The following is a 13,686-nucleotide window of genomic DNA, read 5'->3' as shown; positions in this document are numbered from 1 at the left end:
AAGTTAAATTTTGCAAAAAATGTGAATAACCTGAACAAATATGAACAACCTGAAATGTCTTAAGAGAAGTACAATTTTAACAATATTCTGTCTGTTATTAAATGTTTTGTGTGTTTGTAGATCCACTGTGATCTGTAAGTAATAATGTACATGTGTAAATGATAAACTGAGGCAGAATATTGTTAAAATTACACTTATTTTTTCAGTTTGTTCATGTTATTCACATCTTTTGAAAGGATAGTTTGTAGATGGAAACCTTCCCATAATCTAAATTTACTTTTTTCGCTCTAAAACATAGAGAAAAGTTTGGAGTTGACATTATTTATATATTCTTATGTTATTATTTTACTGGTTCGGCCCACCTCAGATCAAATTTAGCTGAATGTGGCCCCTGAACTAAAATGAGTTTGACACCCCTGATATGGAGGAAAGAAGCAAAATCAGACTAGAGGTGGTTGTTTCATAAGTGAGTTGATTTAGTTCTCACCAAGTCAGAGCGTCCTGTGTTTTGGAGTGAGTGGTGGTGTTGTCATTAGATAGATCGCAGTCATTCCCACCTACCCAGGTGGTACGGTAACCAGGTGGGGGAGGGGAGTGGGCCTTTGATCCCTCTGTCCTGAATACCATGATGCTCTGCAGGATAGTGGCCATTGAGTGGGACTTGGTGAGGTGTCAGAGCTGCTGTGGCTTCCCTCCCTCTGTGTTTATTCTGGAAAAACTTTCACTGACAAGAATCACTTCTGCATTTATAGAAACAAGGAAGAGGAGTGGAGCAGCATCAGGCGTCCTGCTGACAGCCCTGATGAAGCACAGACATCATCATTCAGAGAGGGAACAGAGAAGTCACACATCTCTACAATAATAGACATCTTTATTGGTATTATAGCTGTAAGTCATAAACACATTCAGAGTTCACACAGTCACTTGCAAGAGTTCTAAAATTCCCCGTGGGCTATACGATCCGCAGCATAAAAGATATTTTTGAGGATTAAAAGAACAAAAGAGTTTTGGAACTGCAGACTGGTATAAGTATATATGGATAGTGGCACTAATAATAGCATCCCAACTGTCTTTTGTCAACACGCTGAATGGCTGGGACCACAGGTCTCCACATTCCTGGACCTGGCTCTTGGATACAACAAGGCACCGCAGCAGGCAACATCTAAAACCATTTCAATGATCTCCATTGAATATTGTATTCTTGCACATGCACTCCGATAAATAATAACTTTTCTAACTCACTTTCTAAAATATACATATATATTTCTCATATAGGTTAAAAGCAGTAAGTTGAGCCCAAATGTCCTCAAAAGGCCCTTTCATGGCTCATAATATAATGAATGAGCTGTTTGACTAAAAGAACAACTTACATATTCAAGAACACAGAGCTGTTCTGCCATTTTCCAACATTTAGTGTAATTACCGAGAACCAAATGGACTGGTGTTTGTTTCTTCAGGGGTTTTTTTTTTCTCCCACAGCCACATATAGTCGCTACAGGTTTGGACAGAGATGTACCGCGTCCTCAGGTAGAATGAGCTACTGTATGTCCACATTTATAACCCAGAAGTTAAAGGGCTACAATAAATCCGAACTTTTCAATGATTTAATGCGTATGTCCTTCAGATTTGGCATGTGTATGTATATTAACAGTGGTGACATGACTATATAACAAGAAACACAGGAGACAGACTGAAAATGTCCTCCAGATAACAGAGATAATTTCCTGCCCAAACAAACCATGATTAATAAATTAATGCATTTGGGTTTGCAAATACAGAATTTTCAGTATGTATCAAATGAATATGTAACATTCATCATGTTTTGAATAGAACTATAGAAAGGAGAAATACTATAGTCACAACTTTTGGCACAATCTTTGCACCGTATTTGTGCTGAATTTGGTGTATTTGGTGGATATGTTGAATTCTGCTTCAAGCATCTCTGTAAAAAAATACAATAATAATGTAAACTAGGATGGAATGGTGCTACAAACATTTTGGGCTGTTTGAGTTTATTAACATTCATCACGTTTGATTCCTGCTGAGATGCATTATTCAGCAGAACTGACATTTACGATATGTGTGGTTGTTTTAGCCGAGTGTTACATGTATGATGCTCAGAACGTTCAGCTTAAAACAGTCCTCGGTGTAATATATGGGTTTCATATGAAACATTAATCTCTTAAAAGCACAGAATGCTAATCTTGGCAGCTACAGAATCAATTCTGTTGAATAATGCATCCTCGTGGGAATCAAATGCAGAAAATCAGCAATGATGAGCTACAGCACCTACAATATAATGTGGTAAACTTCATTTGATCATTATAAAAAATTAGGGATGGCCATTTTAATTCATTTTTGAAGTCGAATAATCAAGTCAATTTAAGGCAATTTAGTCCTGACATCACACCAAAATATTACTTTAAAAAAGTACAAGTACATTATTTAATGCATTTTTCAAACTTTCATTATATGCAGCATTTGTGCATGAATGGTGTTATAGTATTACTTCTGCTTCTGTGAGGTAAATCTCCTCCCACCCCAAATAAAAATGAGTCAGCTCTTAAAAAACATGCCAATATTGTGCACTGTTTAGACTAAGTGACTGATTACTTGCATTCAGAAGGCTGTGACTAAAAACACTGTCCACATCAAAGCAGCACATTGGAAATATTGTACCAAAAATTGTGATATTTTTGTACTTGTTTGTGACTAACACATGCTTTAGCGGTCTCTGAAGTATTATTAGAAACAAGTCGTGAAGTGATTATTAGGTACGTTTTGGATTTGTAAACTACAGCCTATTAGTGAATCGCTTCACATTTAAAAAAAAGAAAAAAAGAAAATTTTTGGCAGAAAATTATCTCTGTTCAGTTTCCTGTTTACTGCTTAAGGCCAGATTCTCCTTTTCTTTCTCGTTACAACTCTTTGAGCATATTACTGTGTAGCTCTAGCTACACAGCATCAAATCAACATTAACTTCTATTTAAATTAATTATTTAAGCTTTTAAATGTACCAACAATCAGATGAAATTGAAATCAAAACAGATTAAAACAAAGATATGTAAATACATACAAATAAATGGATCACAGGGCAGTTAGCTGCAGTGAAATGCAGCAGATTAATCAAGAGCCACAGTTTGAGTCAAACCTGAACTTCACCAGCACCGCTCATATTCTTACATGCATGCAATACACACACGTTGGCATGCAACCACATGCTCTCTCCGGTCGCCATATGCATGACACACGCAATTAATCACGCGCTCTTTCAGGCACGAATGCGCTTCGCTGCAGAGCAGAGATGAGATATGCGCAAGTGGAGTAAAGAGGCAAAAATTACAATACAATGTAAATTATTCAAAGGCTGAAAGTGTAGAGTGAGTGATCAAGTTCGCAAAGTATATAAAGAGCACCTGGTGAACAGTGTAATGTGTGTGTTCAAATATTTACAGGCAACATGGGTGATATCTACACAAGAGGCCACAGAATATTCAGCCCAATGAGGGGAGCAAAGCCTGGACGCCCGGCACAGTGTTTGCCCTAATGCTGCAAAAAGAAAAAAAACAAAACAACACTTTTTAATTTATACGCCTACACTTCAATGACATCTACTTATTGCAGGATGTTGGCTGTAAATCAAAGCTTTGTGAAACGGCGTTGGCATTTCACAATGACCTTCAAATCTGATGTGCAGAGGTGGAAAACAGCAGGAGCGACGCTGCTCGGGCGCTGGAGGGAAACCTGGGAGATTCAGCCAGGGCTTGGTGAGCGTGAAAAACCTGAGGATCCTGGCTACCTGCTGCTTCTGGCAGTACGGCGGACAAAAGGGAGGGCTTCACACTTTTCTTTTTTCTGTTTGATTGCAAACAATGAGGGGATTTGAATTTAGCCATGACAGCCATGGCAACGGATTTTCCAACCAACCATTATGAGGAATTAACGTTTCTGAAAGGGGGACAGAAATAACCCACCAAACTGAAAATTGGTCAGAGGTCGTTTTAGGCACTGACTCTTTGCTTTTTTTTACCCAGAAGTCAAAAGCAGTAATGAAAACCAAAACTCAGGTTTGACTGATGCCTGAGGTAAACTAAAGGACTAAAAAAAACTGAAATGTGATGAAGCACTGAGAAATATATCAAATAATACAATTAATCAAGTTTTTTAATCACTGTCTAAATCATGTATTGAGATTAGTGTTTCCTTTTTTACTCAAACTGTATTGTGAATATATCTTCAACCTTTCCAGTGGGGCTTTATTTCATTTAAACTTATTTTTAACAGTCAACGTACTTTCGAAAATAATGCTTTTAGATGTTGTTTGTTGACCAAATATTGCACATATGACAAACAACTTCTAATTGTGTTTTATCTTTAGGTGATGCAGACAAAAAACATGTTTATAATTAGTTTGTACTACAACATGAAAATGGCATGCTGTAATTCTTTAGATCTCAGTTAGAGCCCTAGTGTGAGCTTCCTCTCGTGTCAGAATTCACAGTTTACAGTCTATCCTGGAGATCTCGCAGGGTCACTATTTGCAAAACTAAAACCGCATTTGTTTGAGCTTTGTTTTCTCAGTTATTGTTCTTGGGTTTATCTCGATCACCACAAGATGGTAAGGATCAGGCCAGATAATCAGATTGGAGGATTAAGTGAATATAATTAAGAGTTTGTTGCAGATTCACTTGAGGTCTTGGGTCTAAAGAAGAAAAGTAAAAGAAAATTCTGGAGATGTAGGGAGGTGTTTAAGTGGGCAAAAAGTCCTGTCTGTAGGGGGCGCTAAACCCCACTTAGTAGAGTGGTAGAAAAGGAACATGCAGCTGTCTGGATAACTGGATTCTGTTCTGTTTGTCCTTAATTCCATGCATTTGCTGCTTGAGAACAAACATCTACTAGTTGACTTTTTATATGAGCAAAGCAACAAACTTCTGCTAATATTAAGGAGGTCTGATTTTGTTGAACTGTTAAAACAAGAGGAAAACAAAACAGACTCAAGACAAGCTCAGACTAAGTTTGATGACCTCCTCATACCAAACAGTCTGTATGAACAGTGAGAGTGCACCAACTCTGAAGTAAAACTATATGAAAAGTCATTTGGTGTACGGCCGACGTGAATGACCAGAGCTGGATTCATTACTGCAGATGACACTTCTGCGCTCTTCATTCAATAACTCCGTGAAATCAATGAGCTGTTCCATTAAGCAACATATGTGAGAACACAGTTTGCGTTGGTCTCGCATTCTCCTACATTTGGCACGGCTATAGAAAACTAAAACTATTCAGTTGGTTTCTCTAGCCCACATTCACTGAGGTTGCTACAATCATTGCATGGATGAGCTGCAGTAAACGGTATGAAAAGTCGTAAACCTATTGAAGTACCATGAGGTGATCTGTCGGATGCAAATGCATCTGTGAGAAAACAGTTCTTTTTAAAAGACGCAAAGTTTCTGATAATCCTACAGAGTTCAGAGTTAGACTAAATACCATTTGATGCAGTAAGAAAATGCACAAAAATACAAACTAAGTCGAGTATATTTAAGTTGCAGTACTGTAGAGGAGCTACATTAAATCAAGCACGAAATGCAAGAAATCCCTAGAAAGGCATCTAATTGATTTAACATGTTTGTGCTTCCCAGTAGAAAAACGCCATTCAGGAAGCACTGAATCAAGGGATTACACTCCCAATTCATTCCAGAGTAAGATCATTAAAATCAGAAAGCAAGGCATGGATGTGTTTCCCTCAGAACTTAACAATATGCGTACCTGTTCAAATATTAATCGAGCTATGCAACTTCTACTATTCGCAGGTTTTTGAACCTGGTATTAGGCTTTCAACGATCACAATCCATTAAGTGTGTTTGCATGGTCCTGGTGGTTGGAGCAGCAGGGGGGAGGGGGTTTCACTCACTTCTCTCCAAACAAACGACTGAATAGAAATGAATTTCTGTTGTCACTGGGGCATTCCAGCTTTGGGAACAGCTTGCCTGCTCCTCACAAACCGAGCGTGTGTTGGACGTTTTCTTCGACATCTGCTCTGGGAGCGGAGTAGTGTTTATCTCCTGTTGCTGTTGCTTTCGCTGGACGCTGTGTGATGACCCCGTCTCACGTTGTTTTAAAAGGTCAACCCCACATCCCGACCTGCAGGGGTTCCACTCGTGTCCTTAACCTGTCTGGCAGGTCACCGGAGGTTCAGGGCCAGGGCCACGGTGAGGATGATGCCCATGAGCATCAGGAAAGGCAGCCAGGTCTTCAGAAAGCCTGCACAGCTGGACCACAGCGAGAAAGAGAGGGGGTGAGGGGACGACACAGATGGCAAAGCAAACATCTGTACAAGTCAAACCATCCCTTTAGTGCCTACTGTAACCATGACAACCACTCCAGTACAGATCTATGTACTCATGTTACTGTGAAAAATGCTAGAATCCCAAAAATGAGTGTCTGGTGTGAATAACTGTGGAACAATCTGTGAAAACTTTTAATTAGAGCTGCAACAGTGGATTAACCTGTTCTAAAAGCCGGTCAGAGAATTAAGGAAAAAACATTTTGGCGGATTGCATGATTTTCTTCTCCCCTTATGTCTGACAGTAAAGTGAATATTAGGCTTCTGAATAATAAAAAAAGGGCACTTTGAAAACAGCAGTTGTGAGTTAATCAGTTATTTTTGACTATTTTCTCAGTAGAATACAACAAAATAATCATGAGTTACAAGCACAGACTGTGCACTAACTAGAAAAAGCCACTGGTTTATAGACTGCTGTTTAGAAGCCTCAAGTGTGGCATTTTGGTTATTAGTGTGTTGTTTTTTTGGAGCAAAACTCACCACACTGTGACACTAGGGTGAAACTTAAAATAACAAGAAGAATGTAAAACTATCACTAACTTGAGGACACAGTGAATGCATGCTACTGACGAGGAGAGGTTAAAATGCCACAAAGTAAATTTAGTCGGTCACTAAATGCTGACAAATACAATTGAGTTTATGTGACAGTAATGGCAACTTTGTGATAATAAACACACTAATTATCAGGCTAGCTGATCAGTAATGGAATACCACATTAATGCTAACATTAACTGATGTGGCTAAGCTCTGAAAACAGGCCCAGTTTAATAATAATGTAGCCAAAACTATTGTGAATCATTCACATTTTATTCAACAAACAAACGTGAAAGTCAGGTTCGGCGGCACTAAGGTGTTATTAATTAAAACCCAGACAGTACATATTACAGAATAAAACCTAATTAACAGGGCAATAATTTACAAAAGCGCCATAATTACACTTAAAATAATCTCAGTGGGACTTAGTATTGATTATTGGGAGTCAAGTGGGTCCAGCACTTAAGTTAAGCATCGGTGTGACACTTAAGTCATGGTTGTTTCTCTTTTGTTAGTAATGTTTCCTCTTTGCAACATTCTACAGGAAGAAATAGACCATTATTGTCTGGTCTCATCGACTCTTTTCTTTCTACCAGCCTTTAAGGAGCCACTGGGACACATAGTCTGCTTCTCCCACAGTAAAACTCTTCTGGCCTTCTGCAGGAATGTCCTATATACACTGAAGTCTTCCCCAGAATCAGGGCTCTCTCTCTCTCTTTCTGGTGTCCTGAGACACAACAGGTTCAAGGCCTGCCAGTGAAATCATGGCCCCTGGGATGCCACAGAGAAAACTCATTCACAAGCTTCAGCCTACTTCTCTTGGTCAATGTGAGCAGAGCAGCTGGAAATGGTACACAAGGCACTAATTTTAACAATAAGATGGGGAATTAGGAAGTAAAGGTGTTTATTTTATAATTTTGTATATGCTGTTTGTTCATTTGGGTTTCTGCATGTCACATAATGTGCATCTGATTGTGCCCATTCAGGTTATGTTAGCCATAACTGTATTAGTAGCTCCAGACAGATAGTGACACATCTTTTATTAACAGCGCACTAGCACATATTTTCAGATTTTCTTTCCTTCATTTCCTGTAACTGCTGAGTCCTTTGCATATTTGCAAGGAAGGGGGGCTACAGCCTATTCCTCCTGACACTGGAATGACGGCAAGACGCACCCCTAGCAGGTCGCCAGGTCTTCACAGGACTGACGTACAGAGGCAGACAAGGATTCATTCTCCTCTGTGGGAGGAAGTCAGAACACCCAGAAAAAGACACGGGCAGAACATGAACACTCCACACAGAAATGTCACAACTGGACAGCTCGGAGACACAACACAGGACTTTCCTGACATGAGGCAATAGAGCAAATCATGTACCGTGCACTTTGAGACTGATTTTTATCTTTAAAGGAGTTATATTTTGCTTTTTTAAACGGAATTATGCATTTTAAAACATTTCCCTGTGGCCTACATAAACTGTAAATGCTATGCTTGGGTCTGAATTCTTCATTTATTCAACTCCACAGGTCCAACTTCAACCCTATTTCTGAGTAATGACACCAGAAAGGTCGTTTTGAGCGCTGGCCCTTTAAATGCACATGAGCAACTTTACGCCCCACCCCCTCCAGGTTGTTGGCTGTGCTGCTCTGTCCCGTTCAACCAACAACTGAACATTTTAGGTAATTGGCTCGAAGTTTGGACATATTTTCAGTATGGACTACAACCACTGCTGCTGACAAACAATTATAGCATACTCTGAGAAATGTTCGTCAGAAGTGTTGGCCTTACATGCGCAAATGTCATATTGTAACTAGTTACAGATGTAACAAATTAAGCAGGAATTCAAACAGGTTGTAGAAATCCACTTGATTTTTGCCAAAATGAATATAAAGATAGTTTTGCAGCACCTGGAGGGTTCAAATTCAAACTTGATGAACTATTAGGGTCCAAATACGCAAATAAAAGTACCAAAGACTAATAAAAGTGGGTTTAGATAAATATGACCCCTTTAAATATCTGAGAGATTATTTTTGGTGGATTTGACTTATATTTGATATAGATGGTGGAGAGAGACATAAAATTCAGTGAGGAGAGTAAGGGAAGAAAATGTAGGACTCCTTGTACTCATATGGTATTATCTATAGTGCTGTGAACAGCACTCATTATAAATCAGCATCTCCTTCCCTGCCCTCTCACAAGTGCCCTGACAGCGGACCACAGAAGACGGTTAGCTGAATTTCTGAATAGAAGAAACCAAGCTCTGAAATAGCTTGTATCATGAACAGCTGAAGTGCTCACCACATATACACTCTACTTGGCTGAATTGCCCAGGTAAAAGCTGCCAAAGTATATTTAGCCTGTAATTTCCAGTTTTTTACCTCTGCCAGAGAGGTTATGTAGGACGGCACAATATAATCTACACTGCCTGGCCAAAAAAAGTTGCCACTTGTATTTAACTAAGCAAACAGGTAAAAGCCTTCCATTGTGCTGCATAATTACTGCAGCTGCAACACGGTCAACTAGGTCTTTAACTGATGCAGTGAGTACCTTCTCATTTCTTAAACAACCATCAAACATTGGACTCGATGGAAAAAGGTCATGTGGCCTGATGAGTCCAGATTGACCCTGTTCCAGAGTGATGGGTGCATCAGGGTGAGAGGAGAGGCAGATGAAGTGATTACCAGCATCATACCTACAGCCTACAGTACAAGCCTGTGGGGGCAGTCTTATGATCTGGGGCTGGTTAAGTTGGACAGGTCTAGATTCAGTAATGTGATGTATTGAAAGCATGAGGTCAGCTGAACCTGAAAAATAACCAGGTCTGAACACTAGTGTATTTTTTCTTCCAAGATGACAATCCCACTTTTAGTAGTGACTGATACCAGTGACCCAAAATAGATATGATTACATTTTGGGAACAGTAGGTCAAAGTTTAAATTTTTCATGAATTTTTTTAAATCTTTTTTTTTTTCCCCATTTACTTATAATGGGTGAAATTTCACACGTCTGTAGCAGCAAAACTATTGGTTGAATTCATACCGAATTGGGTTTATACATTGCCAGTTTAAATTTTTTTTTCTCTCTCATTTACTTATAATGTCAGACATTTCAAATGTCTACAAAAATATCAATTTTGTTTCGATTTACTTCAAACTTGGCACATAAATTGAGGCAACTGATAAGTTGACATCAGCACATGTATAGACGTGATGACATCAGCTGGATCAATGCCAAAATTAGCTACAATACGTGCAAGGGGCGGGGTTTGTTGTGCCTGGCACCACTTGTTTGATAAATATAATAGATATAAACCTTTCAATGTAGTCATTTTACAGAAAGTACTTATTCATTGAGCTTACAGTAAATGTATAGTTGTGCCCTCATGAGAACCTTCTGTTTTCTCTTTGCAGTTTTGTTTTTTTTTTTTTTTTTCATAACACAACACTCTATACCAGTTTAACTACATCAAACAGAATCCCCAAAGCCAAGACCTTCTCCTCCTTCTTACCTGACATGTTTTCCATGGATAAGAGCTAGGAGGCAAAGGTTGACCATGTTCCATGAGGTGCTGTTTTCATATCGCATCAGATTCAGAGCCATGGCCACATGGGAGTGACAGTTGTCACAACACAGGTTGTGCTATATATTAAAAAAAAAACAAAGAAGTTGCTGTGTTGTTTTCTTTTAGTATAAAACCAACAAACTCCATGTCCACAAAGCAGTTCATACCATCCTGTGCTTATACTCCTCTGAAGCATCATGCACTGCAGTGTCCCATGCATTGGAGCCACTTGCATAGACTTTGCTAACATCAAGCATCCAGTACCTTCAAATAAACAGACAGTACAGTAAGAAAACATTCATGGTTTCAGTAGTGTTGTCTTACAATCCAATCAGTGTTATGAGTATAAATGTAAACTGCTTACTTTGTTGGTCTTCCAAAAGCCATGTTATCTTCCTACAAAACAGAGACAATGTTACATGTTATTTTATTTATTCCAGAAATGTGTCAGTGAACTAGACCAACACTAACATATTGCCATTTTTGCCTTGTTTACAACAGGTTAACTTTTTTTGGAGCCTCGATGAGTTGCGTGGAACAGTTTTAACCCAAACCATCCTGTTTATCAAAATGTGACAAACAGCTACATACAAACCGACACACTGACTTTGGGTTCTTCAACAGCCGGAATATCTAGTTTACAACGTTTCAGTATCAAGAATGTAGGAAATGGGCCTCCCATCCTGTGTGTTTGTATTCAGCACGGACTTTGTTTATCTGCAGCTGCCAAATGGATCAAAGTAATGAACCATCCTGAATGATTCAGTCAGTTTTTCTCTGTATTACAACAGCATGAAAAACACAACAAATTGGAGCGCTTTAGGGTCTTACGTCAAAGATTTTTGGAAACATTAGCATGGTTTTAAGTCCTTCAACAAATGTGGAGTAAAGCTGTAGAGAAGAGAGCAAACTCGTAAGAACTGCTGTAGATTACAACTTTACAAACAGTTCTATTTAGAGGACAGTCTTGTGACTTAATTCATGAATGCAATTTTGTTTATCTGCTGCACTTCTATCTACACTAATACTCTAGAAAGGTTTCACTGTTGATGAAAATGTAACAAAAAGCATGGAGCTAAGCTTAAATCATACATCACACCAATCATATCAGTTCCCTAACATCACCAAATGCTCTCAGAATGTTTACAAAAGTAGGTCTTGTGGTACAGCTAAGTGGTTTTGTTTTGACAAGTTTGCTTATCACTAGCTTTGCATGTGTGTTTGGTCTATGGTTTGGTTTCATGACAGACTGTAGACCCTCATCTCTCACAACAGCTCAAATTGTCACTTGTCACACAAAATAAATATTTAGTTAATATTAGAACTGATCAGGTGCCATCATAATTTGCTATACTGCGGATAAGAGGTTATAGATTATCACACTGATCATCTCATTGTAAAGGAATCAGCAGTTTACGCAAATACTTCTCTAATAAGATTCAATTCAAATGATTCAAAGTCTGTTCTACTGCCAACCCCAAGTCTGTGAAGTGTTTACACTTAAGATTGGAATCTTGGGAATCATGCTTCTTTAATTTATACATTTTTGTTACACCTTCACTGCATATAATGCTGAAATACAGTGATGCTTACAATCCATTACCCTAGTTTCAAGTACTCATCCATGCTGCAAACAATTTATAAATGTGTGTTTAAAGAAATGTTAGCAAAACTGCACGTATTTCTACACAGCTCCTAAGCTGACAAAAAAAAAATCATACATATTTGACAGAAAAGACTGTATTAAAAAGTCTTTAAACAGTGGAAATTGTCTATTATGTACAAAATTGGAATCATGTGATCACCATAGAGACTGACCCAATAGAACACTCCATAAATAGAGTTTAGGTTAGTAATTTACTGCATCAACAGGTCTCTCTCTACATGGTGCACTCACTGAAACAAAGTATGGCCCAGCAAAGTCCCGAATGACACCAGTGGAAGTACAGATTCCCATGTGTCCAATGAAGGGCAGCAGCCATCTGAGGAAAAACATACACACTGTAAGAGTTATTGCAAAACAACAGTAAAAAAAAAAAAAAAAAAAAGAACAAGCTCTTGTGTAACAACCACAGAAAACAGATTCAACTGAAAAGTATTATAAACAACCAGGGCTCATAAACACATTTACAGTGAACAGGTGGTAGAGAAGATGTCATTCTTATAATCTAACCAAGCACCTTTGGCCTTAAGGAAGATATATATAATCTGTCTTTAATGAAGTAGCCTATAAACTCCATTTGATCACGTCACACCTGAGACTCCCAGTAATTACATGTTTATTCATACATGTTTAACAGCCACTTAGTAACACAGCTGTCAGTGAAAAACAAACGAAAGCGGAAGCAAAAACTGCAATTATTATAAAGTTAGATTCGAAAAGTTACAAAGCTAAAATGTAATGTAAACCACAGTAACAACAAAACCTCTGATGCTGTATTCAGTGTTAAAACAGCCTTTTAGTGCGTATTTTACTGTTACTTTTCGGTTTGTAATCATTTGTGTTTTATAACAGTGCTTCTATTGGGATTAGTTTGGTTATATTTAACGCTAATTTTGACAGCGAAGTTCATGTTACATATGTTTTTTTTAAAGTACACCTTTCTCAGTGTTTCTGCCCGTCATTACCAGGCTGTTGGACGTATTTTTAAAGACATTTGGGACTCGTAATCAGCAACAGGATGCTTCTGTACATCTGCTGCTAGCTAAGCTAAGCTAATCAAGCTGTCACTCCGTCCAACGTCCCCGGGTTTTTAGTTAAAAAAAAAAAAAATGGACACGCATAAAGGCGGAGATAACTCACGATAACACAGGGATAGGTGTCCACACAATACAGTAAGGATAGCGACTGGCCTCTGGGTTAATTTTCTCAGAAGCTATGTGGTAATTCTTCATGGTGTCTTTTTCAACAACATCCGCCATCACCAGCTGTGGAAAACGAACTTCATTTGTCCCACTCACAGCTGCGTCAAGCTAGCGCCAAAACACAACCGGAAGTGGATAATAAAACGGAATCAAACGTGTTTTAATCATTAATACAAGTACGTGAGTAAGCATAGACAGCAAGAACAAGTCTAATTAAATAGATGGAATAATATTAGCTTCGGGTGAAAACTTAAATGAAAAATAAACGTGAATAAATAATCATATTATTACAGGTAGTATTGTTTATTTTATTTTGAAATCTAAACCGGAACCGCTCTCTTATTCAATCTGACTTCACTGCTTTCAAGCACAGATCAGTTTCC

General features: G+C 38.4%; 1 protein-coding gene across 1 annotated transcript; it reads right to left on the bottom strand.

The window, feature by feature from the left end:
• Positions 1-852: 852 nt before the first annotated feature.
• Positions 853-13,386, bottom strand: tmem222b (transmembrane protein 222b). The gene is made up of 6 exons (XM_030147851.1): positions 13,242-13,386; positions 12,336-12,420; positions 10,803-10,834; positions 10,606-10,702; positions 10,385-10,515; positions 853-6,269 (listed from the first exon to the last, which is right to left on the bottom strand). The coding sequence occupies exons 1-6, from the start codon at positions 13,358-13,360 to the stop codon at positions 6,182-6,184; spliced, it is 552 nt and encodes a 183-aa protein (XP_030003711.1). The 5' UTR covers positions 13,361-13,386; the 3' UTR covers positions 853-6,181.
• Between the last annotated feature and the right edge of the window lie 300 nt (positions 13,387-13,686).

Source organism: Sphaeramia orbicularis, chromosome 11 (genome assembly GCF_902148855.1).
Source record: "Sphaeramia orbicularis chromosome 11, fSphaOr1.1, whole genome shotgun sequence".
Classification (NCBI taxonomy): Eukaryota; Metazoa; Chordata; class Actinopteri; order Kurtiformes; family Apogonidae; genus Sphaeramia; species Sphaeramia orbicularis.
The sequence above is the reverse complement of the archived record's forward strand: the minus strand, read 5'-3'. Positions and strand labels throughout refer to the sequence as shown.

Bases quoted from the DNA above. Each gene is read 5' to 3' on its own strand.
- tmem222b (XM_030147851.1), bottom strand. From the start codon at position 13,360: ATGGCGGATGTTGTTGAAAAAGACACCATGAAGAATTACCACATAGCT. The intron at 10,835-12,335 runs GTGAGTGCACCA...TCTGTTTTGTAG, and splicing joins CTGGGCCATACTTTGTTTCA to GAAGATAACATGGCTTTTGG. The intron at 10,516-10,605 runs GTATGAACTGCT...TTTAATATATAG, and splicing joins AGGAGTATAAGCACAGGATG to CACAACCTGTGTTGTGACAA.